This window comes from Lutra lutra, chromosome 8 (assembly GCF_902655055.1).
Source record: "Lutra lutra chromosome 8, mLutLut1.2, whole genome shotgun sequence".
Lineage (NCBI taxonomy): Eukaryota > Metazoa > Chordata > Mammalia > Carnivora > Mustelidae > Lutra > Lutra lutra.
Window position 1 is genome coordinate 123,000,434 of NC_062285.1, and position 15,361 is coordinate 123,015,794.

The following is a 15,361-nucleotide window of genomic DNA, read 5'->3' on the forward strand; positions in this document are numbered from 1 at the left end:
ATGCTGTCTTGATGATGACAGCTTTGTAATAGAGATTGAAGTCCGGAATTGTGATGCCACCAACTTTGGCTTTCTTTTTCAATATTCCTTTGGCTATTCGAGGTCTTTTCTGGTTCCATATAAATTTTAGGATTATTTGTTCCATTTCTTTGAAAAAAATGGATGGTACTTTGATAGGAATTGCATTAAATTCCTTTATTCCTAAATTGCTTTAGGTAGCATAGACATTTTCACAATATTTATTCTTCCAATCCAGGAGCATGGAACATTTTTCCATTTCTTTGTGTCTTCCTCAATTTCTTTCATGAGTACTTGATAGTTTTCTGTGTATATATTCTTAGTCTCTTTGGTTAGGTTTATTCCTAGGTATCTTATAGTTTTGGGTGCAATTGTAAATGGGATGGACTCCTTAATTTCTCTTTCTTCTGTCTTGTTGTTGGTGTAGAGAAATGCACCTGATTTCTGTGCATTGATTTTATATCCTGACACTTTACTGAATTCCTGTACAAGTTCTAGCAGTTTGGGAGTGGAGAAGTCCTAGCCTCAGCAATCAGACAACAAAAGGAAATTAAAGGCATCCAAATCGGCAAAGAAGAAGTCAAACTATCACTCTTCGCAGATGATATGATACTATATGTGGAAATGCATTTTCATTTTAAGAGACCATCTACATTCCTTCACTCATACTTCTTCCTCCATCTTTGAAGCTAGCAACATAACATTTAAATTTTTTCTTTCTTTCTTCATCATATCATCTTCCCTAAAATAAGGACCCTTATGATTATAATAGGGCCACATGCATGATCCAGGATAATCTCCCCATTTTAAGATCCTTAACTTAATCACATCTGCAAAGTTCCTTTTGACATATAAATCAACACATTCATAATTTAGAACCTGGACATTTATAAAGGGAGGGATGCACTATTGTTTATTATATCCCATTCTCTGGGACCCAAAGAATCATATCTAACCACACATAAAATCTATTCACCCCCATCTCAACATTCTCCCATCTCAACATTATGACATCAATTTAAATTCAGAATCTTATCTAAATCTTATCAGCTAAAAATTCTCAAATCTCAGGACTTGGAGGTCAAGATGGTGGAGGACTAGCAGACTGAGATGACATCAGGTCGCAGGAGTTCAGTTATCAAACCATACTTAACACCTACAAACTGAACAGAGATTGAAGAGAAGAAGAGCAACTCTAGAAACAGAAAATCAACCACTTTCTGAAAGGTAGGACATGCAGAGAAGTGCATCCGAAGTGACAGGAAGATAGACTGCAGGGGGGCAGGGCCTGGCTCCCAGCAAGCAGTGGAGCAACAGAGTACAAAATCAGAACTTTAAGAGGTCTGTTTCACTGAGGAACGTGACTCCAGAGGCTATCGGGGGTGGAGCCCTTGAAGGAACAGTGTGGTCTCAGGTCCTGTGTGGTCACAGAAGGATCAGGGGTGTTTGAGTGTAGCAGAGCTCCAAAAAGGCATAGAAGATATTAGAGAAACCCTCTCTGGAGAAATAAAAGCCCTTTCTGGAGAAACAAAAGAAATAAAATCTAACCAAGCTGAAATCAAAAAAGCTATTAATGAGGTCCCATAAAAAATGGAGGCTGTTACTGCTAGGATAAATGAGGCAGAAGAAAGAATTAGTAATATAGAAGACCAAACAATGGAGAATAAAGAAGCTGAGCAAAAGAGAGACAAACAACTACTGGACCACGAGGGGAGAATTCGAGAGATAAGAGATACCATAAGATGAAACAATATTAGAATAATTGGGATTCCACAAGAAGAAGAAAGGGGGGGGCAGAAGGTATATTGGAGTGAATTATATTAGAGAATTTCCCTAATACGGCAAAAGGAACAAGCATCAAAATCCAGGAGGTGCAGAGACCCCTCCACAAAATCAAAAAGAATAGGTGTACACCCCGTCTTCTAATAGTAAAACTTATAAGTCTTAGTGACAAAGAGAAGACCCTGAAAGCAGCCCAGGACGAAAAGGCCATAACATACAATGGTAAAAATATTAGATTGGCAGCAGACTTATCCACAGAAACCTGGCAGGCCAGAAAGAACTGGCATGATATATTCAGAATATCTAATGAGAAAAACATGCAGCCAAGAATACTGTATCCAGCTAGGCTATCACTGAAATTGAAGGAGGGATGAAAAACTTCCAGGACAAACAAAAATTAAAAGACTTTGTAAGCACCAAATCAGCTCGACAGGAAATATTGAAAGTGGTCCTCTAAGCCTAAAAGTAGTAGACTAGAAAGGAACAGAGACAATATACAGTAACAGTTACCTTAAGGCAAGACAATGGCACTAAATTAATATCTCTCAATAGTTAACCCGAGTATAAATGGGCTAAATGCCCCAATCAAAAGACACAAGGTTTCAGAATGGATAAAAAAAACAAGACTCATCAATATGTTGTCTGCAAGAAACTCATTTTAGACCCAAAGACATCCCCAGAGTTAAAGTGAGGGGGTAGAAAACAACTTACCATGCTAAGGGACATCAAAAGAAAGTTGAGGTGGCAATCCTTATATCAGATAAATTAGATTTTAAGCCAAAGACTATAATAAGAGATCAGGAAGGACACTATATCATACTCGAAGGGTCTGTCCAACAACAAGATCTAACAATTTTGAATATCTATGCCCCTAACAGGGGAGCAGCCAACTCTATAAACCAATTAATAACAAAATCAAAGAAACACATTGACAATAATACAATAACAGTAGGGGACTTTAACACCCCCCTCACTGAAATGGACAGATCATCCATGCAAAAGATCAACAAGGAAATAAAGGCTTTAAATGATACACTGTACCAGATGGACATCACAGATATATTCATCCATCCATTCCATCCCAAAGCAACAGAATACACACTCTTCTTTAGTGCACATGGAACATTCTCCAGAATAGATCCCATCCTGGGTCACAAATCAGGTCTCAACTGGTACCAAAAGATTGGGATCATTCCCTGCATATTTTCAGACCACAAGGCTCTGAAGTTAGAACTCAATCACAAGAGGAAAGTTGGAAAGAACTCAAATACATGGAAACTAATAAGCATCCTACTAAAAAATGAATGGGACAACCAGGAAATTTAAGAAGAATTGAAAAAATTCATGGAAACAAAAGATAATGAAAACACGACTGTTCAAAATCTGTGGGACACAGCATAAGGCAGTCTTGAGAGGAAAATATGTAGCAATCCAAGCCTATCTCAAGAAACAAGAAAGGTCTCACATATACTACCTAACCCTACACCTAAAGAAGCTGGAGAAAGAACAGCAAAGGAAGCCTAAACCCAGCAGGAAAAGAGAAATCATAAAGATCAGAACAGAAATCAATGAAATAGAAACCAAAAGAACAGTAAAACAAATCAACAAAACTAGGAGCTGGTTCTTTGAAAGAATTAATAAGATTGATAAACCTCTGGCCAGACTTACCAAAAAGAAAGGAGAAAGGTCCCAAATTAATAAAATCATGAATGAAAGAGAAGAGATCACAACCAACACCAAAGAAATACAAACAATTATAAGAACATATTATGAACAAATATACGCCAGCAAATTTGACAATCTGGAAGAAATAGATGCATTCCTAGAGACATATAAACTATCAAAACTGAACCAGGAAGAAATAGAAAAACTGAACAGACCCATAAGCAGTAAGGAGATCAAAAATCTCCCAAAAAACAAAAACCCAGGACCAGACAGCTTCCCAGGGGAGTTCTACCAAATACTTAAAGAAGAATGAATACATATTTTCCTAAAACTGTTCAAAAAATAGAAATGGAAGGAAAACTTCCAAACTCATTTTATAAGGCCAGCATTATCTTGATCCCAAAAATAGACAAAAGACCCGATAAAAAAGGAGAATTACAGACAATATCCTTGATGAACAGAGATTCAAAAATTCTCACCAAAATCTAGCCAATAGGATCCAACAATACATTAAAAGGATTATTCACCAGGACCAAGTGGGATTTATTCCAGGGCTGCACGGTTGGTTCAACATGTGCAAATCAATCAATGGGATACATACAATACATTAACAAAAGAAAGAACAAGAACTATCTGATAGTCTCAATAGATGCTGAAAAAGCATTTGACAAAGTATAGCATTCTTTCTTGATCAAATCTCTTTGAAGTGTACGGATAGTGGGTACATACCTCAATATCATCAAAGTCATCTGTGAAAAACCCACAGCAAATATCATTCTCAATGGAGAAAAACTGAGAGCTTTTCCGCTAAGGTCAGGAACACAGCAGGAATGGCCATTATCACCACTGCTATTCAAATAGTACTAGAAGTCCAAGCCTCAGCAATCAGACAACAAAAGGAAATTAAAGGCATCCGGATCAGAAAAGAAGAGATTAAGCTATCACTCTTTGCAGACTGGAAAACCCAAAAGACTCCACTCCAAATCTGTTAGAATTTGTACAGGAATTCAGTAAAGTGTTAGGATATAAAATCAATGCACAGAAATCTGTTGCATTTCTCTACACCAACAACAAGACAGAAGAAAGAGAAATTAAGGAGTCAATCCCATTTATAATTGCATCCAAAACCATAAGACACCTAGGAATAAACCTAACCAAAGAGACAAATAATCTGTACTCAGAAAACTATCAAGTACTCATGAAAGAAATTGAGGAAGACACAATGAAATGGAAAAATGTTCCATGCTCATGTATTGGAAGAACAAATATTATGAAAATGTCTATGCTACCTAAAGCAATCTACATATTTAATGCAATCCCTGTCAAAATACCATCCATTTTTTTTTTCAAAGAAATGGAACAAATAATCCTAAAATTTATATGGAACCAGAAAAGACCACGATAGCCAGAGGCATGTTGACAAAGAAAGCCAAAGTTGGTGGCATCACAATTCCAGACTTCAATCTCTATTACAAAGCTGTCATCATCAAAACAGTATGGTCCTGGCACAAAAACTGACACACAGATCAATGGAACAGAATAGAGAGCCAGAAATGGACCCTCAACTCTATGGTCAACTAATCTTTGACAAAGCAGGAAAGAATGTGTAATGGAAAAAAGACAGTCTTTTCATCAAATGATGTTGGGAAAATTGGACAGCCATATGCAGAAGAATGAAACTGGACCATTTCCTTACACAACACACAAAAATAGACTCAAAATGGATGAAAGACCTCAATGTGAGACAGGAATCATCCAAATCCTAGGGGAGAACACAGACAACAACCTCTTTGACTTCAGCCACAGCAACTTCTTCCTAGAAACATCACCAAAGGCAAGGGAAGCAAGGGCAAAAATGAACTTTTGGGATTTTATCAAGATCAAAAGCTTTGGCACAGCAAAAGAAACAGTCAATGAATCCAAAAGACAACTGACAGAATGGGAGAAGATATTCACAAATAACTTATCAGATAAAGGACTAGTATCCAAAATCTATAAAGAAATTATCAAACTCAACACCCAAAGAACAAATAATCCAATCAAGAAATGGGTAGAGGACATGAACAGACATTTCTGCAAAGAAGACATCCAGATGGTCAACAGACACATAAAAAAGTGCTCCACGGGACGCTTGGGTGGCTCAGTTGGTTGGACAACGGCCTTCGGCTCAGGTCATGATCCTGGAGTCCCGGGATCGAGTCCCGCATTGGGCTCCCAGCTCCACAGGGAGTCTGCTTCTCTCTCTGACCTTCTCCTCGCTCATGCTCTCTCTCACTGTCTCTCTCCCAAATAAATAAATAAAATCTTAAAAAAAAAAAAGTGCTCCACGTCACTTGGCATCAGGGAAATACAAATCCAAACCACAATGAGATTACCACCACACACCAGTCAGAATGCCTAAAATTAACAAGTGAGGAAATGATGGATGTTGGTAAGGATGTGGAGAAAGGGGAACCCTCCTACACTGTTGGTGGGAACGCAAGCTGGTATAGCCACTCTGGAAAACAGCATGGAGTTTCCTCAAAAAGTTGAAAACAGAGCTACCTTATGACCCAGCAATCACACTACTTAGTATTTACCCTAAAGATACAAAGGTACTGATCTGAAGGGACTGTGTACCCAAATGTTTATGGCAGCAATGTCCACAATAGTCAACCTATGGAAAGAACCTAGATGTATATCAAAAGATGAATGGATAAAGCCGAGGTGGTATATATATTCAATGGAATACTATGCAGCCATCAAAAGAAATGAAATCTTGCCATTTGCAACTATGTGGATGGAATTAGAGGGTATTATGCTGAGTGAAATAAGTCAATCAGAGAAAGACAATTATCATATGATCTCCCTGATGTGAGGAATTTGAGAGGCAACGTCGGGGGGTGGGGGTTAGGGAAGAAGAAAATGAAAGAAGATGGTATTGGAATGGTGACAAACCATAAGAGACTCTTAATCTCACAAAACAAACTGAGGGCTGCTGGGGGAGGGGGGTATGGAGAGGGTGGTTGGATTATGGACATTGGGGAGGGTATGTGCTATGGTGAGTGCTGTGAAGTGTGTAAGCCTGACGATTTACAGACCTGTACCCCTGCGGCAAATAATACATTATATGTTAATTTAAAAAAAAAAAGTAAAAAGTCCCAAATCTCATCATCTAAATCAGGTATGGGAGAAATTCTGAGTATAATCCATTTTGAAGCAAAATATCTTATCACCTGTGAATCTCTGAAACTAGAAAACAAGTTATTTGCTCCAAAGGAATGGGAACAGTGGTAGGATGGGCATATAATAACAAATATAGATATCCCCATTCAAAGAGGGAGGAATGAAAGTGGGGAAAGGGGGAGTAAACAGTTATAAGCAATTTAGAAAACCAACTGGTCAAAGTCCACTAGGTTCAGGGACTAGGAATAATCCTTTGTAGTTCTGAACTCCATCCTCAGCCCTGTCCTTTGAGTCTTACTTCCTTTTTAATAAAAGTTAACATATAGTTGCAACTGCATAGTTTTATAAGCCTGTTTCTTGCCTGCAAGAATACATTCCTTTACAAATCCAACAACCTTCTTTTATCTTGTCTTCTCTTTGTAACTTTCAGTCCTAATCGGCAGTGTCTTCCCTAATATACCATCCTCACAGACCTTGTAGGTATCTCATGTATGTCACAGGGATTCATCCCATTAAACAAAAACCTCCTCCACAGATCTTTCCTGGATAACCCTCTGGATTGTACTGGGAAGGCTGAGGAGATCTATGAGATGCACACCTCAAAGAGCCCTGCGTCTGATGGAATACTCTGATTTTTTGATCCCATGGACACTAGAAAAAAGATATCCAGTCACACTTTTGGCTTTCTCCCCAGGACACACTTTCTTGAGAGTGAATCTACAAATTTTAGCCTCTTTTTCAAACTATACAGGCTTAGAATGTCTCAAATCATCACATCCCAGTTTCTTTTTGCTTAAAAGTTAGATTTTCCAGCTTTGTTTTATTGTTGACCTTTAGTTTTGTACCATTGTGGTTAGATAGTATACTGGGTATGATTTCAGTCTTCTTGTAATATTTGTTATGTCTTTTTTTAATGCGATTTAACCAGGGGATTCTTCTGTGTGTACTTGAAGAAAATATGTATTCTATATTTCTTGAATGGAATGTTTTCTATGTATCTTTTAGAGCCATATATTCTGAAGTATGCCTCAAGTAAAGAATGCTCTTATTGAAAAAAATGTTATTCCCTCAATTTATCTTTTTTGCTCTAGGTAGCAAGAAGAGAACACGCTGCACATTCAGCACTATGCTTGGAAATCTCAACTAAATATCCAAATTTGTCACTTACTACTTTGCTTTTGATATAACACAATTCTGCTAGACTTCCTGCTACTGTATAACACTTCCTTTCTTCCAGTTTTCAATAATATATTCCTCATTTACTTCTCAGTCTTTATCAGAAGCACCTTCAACAATATTCATGTCTACCAATACTCTATGATTTGGGTATTCTGTAAGATGATATAGGTTTTCTCTACCATTCTCCTCACTTTGTTTCTGAACCCTCACAAGTAGTGCCTTTAATATCCATCTTTCTACAAACACTGTGACAATATAGGTATTTTTTAATACAATATAGGTTTTTTCCTAGCATTTCATCTTGTGAGCCCTCACTGACAGAATCTCTAGTATTCATGTTTCTGTTCAAGACAATCTAGACTTTTCCTGATATACTACTCAAAACTCTTCCAGCCTCTAGCTACTGCCCAATTCCAAAGACATTTCCATATTTTTATGTATTTGTTATAGCAACATCCTACTTCCAGCCACCAAAATCTGCATTAGTTTCCCGGGGCTGCCATAACATATTACCACACACTTAGTAGCTTAATGCAACACAAATTTATTCTTTACACTTCTGGATGTCAAAAGTCCAAAATTATTCTCACTGGGCTAAAATCAAAATTTTGGCAGAGCTGGTTCTTTGTAGAGGTTCCACAGGAGAATCCACTTCCTGCATTTGCACCACCTACATTCAGTGGTTCATGGTCATCATCACTTCAACCTCTGCTTCCATCATCACTTTTGCCTTTATTTCATAAAGACCATTGTGATTACACTGGACCCACCTGGGTAATCCAGGATATCTCTCCCATCTCAAGAGCCTTAATTTAACCACATCTGCAAAGTCTCTTTATTATGTAATGTCATGGAGTCAACTTGTGAAGATCAAGATGCGGACATCTTTTGGGAGAACTAATCTTCGTACCAGAGCAATGTTCATTATTAACTAAATTATCTAAAATGTTTAACCCATATTTTCAGTTACATTGTTTTAAGCATTCCAGTTATTCACTACCCAAGTTACTGAGCTAACATTTTGAATGTTGTTTCTTCTAGAAGTTTCAGCAAGAAGTTCAGCAACAGAATAAGTCTATATATTGAATCACACAATTCCGAGAGCTGTTGACATCTGAATAATTCCTTGACTCATTATTATTGTTTGGAGTATTTCCAAAGTACATAGTAGTTTCATTACAGGGAGAAAAAGTTAAATCCCTATCATAAAAATCATAACTATGCTGAAGCTGAAAGATACCTAATGAGTCACCTCAGTTTCAAGGATGAGAAAAATAAGACCCAGGGAAGTTAAATGATTTATTTGATGACACAACTCTAATGTAGAGGATAAGGAGCATAAATTTATTTTAATAATATATAATGCCTAACTATGGAAATACATTTTAAGAGCAAGCATACAGAAAGCTGCTGTGTTTTCATAAAAAGAATTCCCTAATCTCAGGCTCAGGTAGATTTTTATTTAGCCATTTGCACTTCTTAAGTTTTCAGGCAAATATTAATAAGGTAGTTTTCTAAATGGCTAGGGGAGTTTAAAACAAACAATACCAGTTTAATGAAAACAGAGATATATTTTCCAGAATGCTACACATGATGATTATCAGGCCAGTAATAGAAGTTCTACTGTTGATGGTCTAATGAATGGTCTGGAAAAATTCCTGAAAGTTCATAGGTCCTACAAGTATTGCAGTTGTCTGATTTCCCTGGAGACAAGACAATTATCTCATGCTCTAATGGAACCTTAAGATAAATATCTTGTAATAAATGTGCATGGCATAAAAGTGCTTTTAAGAAAACGGGTATATTTTCACTTTATTTTTTTAAAGCATCTAAACTAAATTATAGTTTCCAATGTTAATTATTCTTTTCAAAAACGCCAAAACCACTGAGATACTTTTCCAATGTTAGTTTGATTACTTAATGTATATTAGACTTATTGTTTTTTCTAATTATAAGAAAAGTAATAGAGACATAAAGTAGAAATTAAGATACAAGGACTTTAAACAGGCCAGCAAAAATTGCTATTGGTATGTTAACAGGCTTCTTAATAAACAAAGGGAAAATATTCATATTATCAGAAATAACCAGATATTTCAATATGAAGGGAAGAAAAAATGTTTGTTTTGACCTATAGAACAAACTAATGATTCAAAAACTATGGCTTTACATGTGTGTGTTATACCATTATACCAATAAAGATCTTAATCTTCTTGCATTGATAACATTTATAACAGCTGGCAAAATTTCTCAGATTTTCTATATGTATAAACAATATGATAGTGTTAAGAATAAAATATAAATGTGATGTTGAAGTCTCTTTTCACTGTATAGTCAGCATAGAGATGTCTAGGAAAAAGCTTAAAATCTCATCAGCAATCGAGGGTGTATCAAAACATAAAATGTATCATGGCTGTAAAGTAGACATTGCTAATAAATATAGTTTTATTTTTCCCACTAATAGAAATTATCCTAATAAAAATAGAAAAGATAAAGAAAATAAAAGTTATATCACCCAGAGATAAGCACTTTAAACATGTCATTGAACATACTTTCACATGCAAACACACACAGAGATGATCTTACATACACTGAACCACACATACAACACTTGTTTGAAATCTTTTATGCTTTGCTCTTTATCTTTAAGAAAAAAAAATATCAGGGATATCTTTTCATGTCAAATAGGGAACTACATAATGATTTTCATGACTGCACAGTACTTTATCACAGAATACTCCATAATTTATTTAACCAAACCCCTATTGTAAAATATTAATCTCATTTGTGATCTTTTTTTGTTACAATAAACCTTGATAAATACCCCATACTAACCTATTTACCAACTTGTCCAATTCTTTCTTCAAGGTAAATTTATTTTTTTAAGATTTTTATTTATTTATTTGACAGACAGAGATCACAAGTAGGTAGAGAGGCAGGCAGAGAGAGAAAGAGGGGGAAGCAGGCTCCCCGCTGAGCAGAGAGCATGATGCAAGCCTCAATCCCAGGACCCTGGGATCATGACCTGAGCAGAAGGCAGAGGCTTAACCCACTGAGACACCCAGGTGCCCCTCAAGATAAATTTCTACAATTAATTCTAATTGACTACAACTAAAAGCAATGGATAAGAGAATGTGTATATTTTAAACTCATACCTAACAGAAATTTTACCTAAACCTTTTGGAAAGCAATTTACCCATATATTAACATCCTTCAATGGGTCCCTGGGGCAAGGGGTTGTGCTGACCTAAGGTAGATAGGGCGAAGTAGTAAGGATGGGTAGGGAGCGGTGGAGAGGACACTGCCCCTGCTCTGAGGGAGGGGCTGTTGAGCAACAGAGACAAAGGGGTGTGTGATGGGCGCAGGTCACAATGGGCAGGAGAGGATAAAAGGGGTCCTGTGGGGTGGTTTAAGCCTAGGTGGAGGCTTCAGTTTGGCAAGAGAGGAGCAGTACAAATACAACTGGCAGTGAGGTTGTGGAATCCAAAAAAGCAGAGGCTATTGTGAACCAGTGTGTCAGGCTCAAGAAGAGGTCCCCTCCCCACTCCAAGTGAATACCAACATCTACACGCCTCAACATCTGCACACTCTGACATCTATTGGGACCCCAACATCTGAGCACCTCAACATCTGTGCACCCTGACATCTACTGAGGCCTGGATCTCTTGCTCCTCCACATCTGCATACCATAACATCTACTGGGCCCCAACCTCTGTGGGTCTCCACATCTGTGCACCCTGGCATCTACTGGGGCCCCAACGTCCGTGCACCTTGACATCTACTGGGGCACTGACTTCTACTCCTCTACATCTGCACATGGTAACATCTACTGGGGCCCTGACTTCTCCACTCAACATCTGAGCACCCTGTCATCTACTGGGTCCCTAACACTGTGCACCCCAATATCTCCATGTTCTAGGCAGAGCACAGTCTGGTGCAGGTGCAATTGTCTCTAGCATTGAGCAACTGGCAATCAGTAACCCCACCCTGTTCTCAGTTACTCAGAGACAAAAAAAGCCTGCAAAAGACCACTGCTAATTCACCTGCTAGAGAAACCAGGGAAATAGGACGCCCTCCCGTGTGGTAAAGTGTGGAGGACCCCTAGGAGTCCTTGGTAAAAGATAGCCATGAAAAATCAATCTAAGTTACCACATTACACAGCCCAAAGCAGCCCCACAATGGATATGTTTAATACCTCCATGGGGAAACTGCAGCAACAACTGTCTAAGGGGGAATATACGATATTCAAGTATGCCCCAATGTTTGAGAGTGATTTTATACAGGTCAGCAAAAAAGGAGAAGTTATCGACGTGCACAACCGTGCCCGAATGGTGACTGTGGGCATTGTTCACACAAGCCCCCACCTCACACTACCTGATGTCATGTTGCTGGCCCGACCAGCTGCTATCTGTGATGACTATAACAGACATGGTCCTGCCACCCAAGAAAAAGGTTACAAGCCTTCACAGATCTTAGAGCTAACCAGACTGTTTCCCTTGAAGTTTGTAACAATATCCATCCATAATGGTAAAAAACAACAGCTCCGCCTGAAGCTTGCCACTGGCCGCTCTTTTTACCTGCAGCTGTGTCCTCCTTCTAATACAAAAGATCTTTTCATTTACTGGGAAAACCTTGTTTACATTCTGAGACCACCAGTAGAGGCTTACAGTGGTTCCCAGGCCATCCCGGTTGGAGACACGCTGGACATAACTGGGTTTGAAGAAGAGGACAATAGCCCAGAGGTAAGTCTTCACAGATACTCTAAAAGATGGGGCCAGGGTGCTATGGGAGAGCAGCTAAAAGTCCTGCATAGCCTTTGGTACCGAGGTTCACCTAGAAAATTCATTACATTTAGATGGGTTCAGTGCCAAAAGAGCCTCCATTTGGAGGCCATGTCACATTGGGGAAGTTCTGGATGTTGCAAAGTGTTCCCCAATGCTATATTTCAGATCTTCCTTAGCTGTTAGCAACTCTTAATTTCACGTCCAATACTGTACTGCCATCTGTGGCATCCTGACCATAGCCTCCCCACCATATCTCTCCATGATCACCATGTACTGATTTTGTATACATCAGATATACAGGGATGTGCTTGTGAGCATTGTTAGTAGCTATCAGAATATTAAAGTGCATGCCACTTAGCCAGCAGAAATACTAACACAAGTGTACAAAAAAAAGTATATGAGGATATTCATTCATGAATTATAATAATGTGCTGGCTGGCACTGGAATTGTCCAAGCAAAACTGGAATGATCATGTGGTCATTGTGGAAACACTGAAGAGAAGGATTCCTGCAACAAACAGGAGATTGAACTTGAGATCTCAATCTTATTATAAGCTCTCATTGTTTCGCTATAGGAATAAAAGGTCTCACTTTCTTTATTTCACTTGTTTGTCTTTCCCATAGGCAAATGTCATTCATTTCTATGGAAGGGATCAAGATCAAGTTGACATCAGGAGTCTTCACATGAACCCTGAATTGTTTGGGACCACCTCTTATGGTTATGCTGGGGAGGAATGAATTCATCATGCCTTCCACACTTAACTGCATTCAACAGTTCACACACTTCTGCAGTCACAAAGCCTACAGTATCACAGAAAAGGGCAGGGATGGTGACTGGAGCAGCCTTCACAGATCCAGGAAGAAGCACCGCTAGAATGGTCATAGTGGGAGCATTGGACATGTCTTAATATTGTTGTTAGCAAGGGCTGTAAACCCTGCTTATACTCAGAGGTTACTTTTAGCACATCAGTAGGAGCTACTGACCTCTTCCCAGAGGGCAGCATAAATATGGTGATTCCAAGAGCAGAAACTACTGGAAAGCCCATTGCAAAAACAGCTAACAACTCAGTATTGGGACCCCCTCATTACAAACTTACAGAGTGAAGGCTACGTGAGTGAACAGGATGGAAGCCAGAGGTTTCCACCCAGCAGGACTGACTCTTTAGGAAAAAAGAGTTTCAAAGTCTTATCCTGCACGTGGTGCAGAGGTGGACATCTCATATAAGACTGTGAAGGAAAGCAATATCATCCATCCTAATACAATTCAACTCAAATTCTCTGCTCTAATAACATATGCTCTATTAACAGGGAAGGGTAGTAATAAAAACAAATGGCAATTTCTGATCAGGCTCTGACCTATCTTTAACTTTCCCTTAACTTGATATTTGTGATTAAATGCACAGATGACAGAATAAATGCTAAAGATTACTCTCAAAGACCCTCATCCATTTTTCATCTACATGAATTAACCAAAAAAATTCTAAAATCCCCAAAATATAACACCAGGGACAGAAACAAATGGTGGTGATTATTTATTATAAAAGTATTATTATCAAGAGTGTTGAAAAATTATACTTTCTAGAAAGGGATTCATTTCCCCAGTCTTTATTCTTGTTTTTTGCACGACTTAAATGTTATTTAACTGCTTTGATACTAAAGTACCCAATATATTGTATAAATCTTAATTTTAATTTCCTGATGTTATTTAAATTCTAAATTTCTTTGTAGATATTTGGAATTCTAAATAACATCTTGTCACAATGGAAGAATAAAATGCCATATTAAAACTAGGAAAGCAGAATAATTAGCTAAAACTAGAATATAGGATCAATTCAAAATCTAGACAAAAACTAGGGTTTAGATAATCTTAGAAGTGTAAAATCTACAGGATCAGCCAGTGTTCTAATTCTGCAAGTAAAAAATCTATTTAAGATTTTAAATGTAATACATCACATAGTTTTAATTAAGTCTCAATTTTCATAATCCTCATGTTTCTGAAGTTTAGCACTATGCTTTGAATATAGATATCTGATACATGTGTGTTGGATCCAGTTAAATTAGGAGTTATAAATGTGAAATAAATATATTTTATTTGAATCCAACAAATCTGAGTGTACAGAAGTTTGCATAGCACTATACTAATTCCACTGATCACAAAGGCTCCTATACCAAACTGTAAGGTAATGGTTTTTCTTGAGACCTTACATGCACAGTGGTTGGCTTAATGATTTTTATTTCAGATCTAAAAAAGAAACTTCAAAATAAAATCCTGTTATTCATGAATTTTTAAGAAAACTTATTTTGAAGCTGGCCTACAAAATTCTAAGTTCAAAGCTATTGCAAATTGTAGGACCAATTTACATTTGATATGATGTCTCCAATGTCACAACAAATGTATTAAATTTTATTCTAAGTATACACACATATGTTAAAGGAGAGTCCATCAGCAAATTGAGAACTTTAGTAGAAGTCCATATGAAAATATTAATAAAAGAATTCTATTCTTCATTCATTACATTAAATAGAGTAAAAAAACAATATTATATCCCAGATAACTTATAGATGTAATACAGTAACAATTAAAATACTAATAAGGATACTTTTATAAAATATAAATTTTTAAGAGTAAACAATAATGTCAGCTAATTAATGCAATCATGATTTCTCCTGCATTATATGTAAAAATACCAAAACTGAGTCATATGGTCTTAAAAATAGAACAACAGAATAAGAGATTTCAGAAGAAAATCCAAATCAAACAGGGTGCAATA

The 15,361-nt window shown here is 37.4% G+C and overlaps 2 protein-coding genes across 14 annotated transcripts in view; one reads left to right on the plus strand and one right to left on the minus strand.

Annotated features, from left to right (window-relative positions):
• The window catches only part of ANKS1B (ankyrin repeat and sterile alpha motif domain containing 1B), a 1,143,054-nt gene that overhangs the window by 832,018 nt on the left and 295,675 nt on the right, over positions 1-15,361 (minus strand). The window lies entirely within an intron of this gene.
• GARIN6 (golgi associated RAB2 interactor family member 6) lies at positions 515-13,951 on the plus strand. Of its 2 annotated transcripts, XM_047741088.1 has the most exons (3): positions 515-526; positions 11,248-12,548; positions 13,215-13,951. In XM_047741088.1, the coding sequence occupies exons 2-3, from the start codon at positions 11,934-11,936 to the stop codon at positions 13,326-13,328; spliced, it is 729 nt and encodes a 242-aa protein (XP_047597044.1). In that variant the 5' UTR covers positions 515-526; positions 11,248-11,933; the 3' UTR covers positions 13,329-13,951. The 2 variants fall into 2 exon arrangements, with proteins under 2 accessions (XP_047597044.1, XP_047597043.1); XM_047741087.1 differs by lacking the exon at positions 515-526 and having other exon boundaries at positions 11,214-12,548.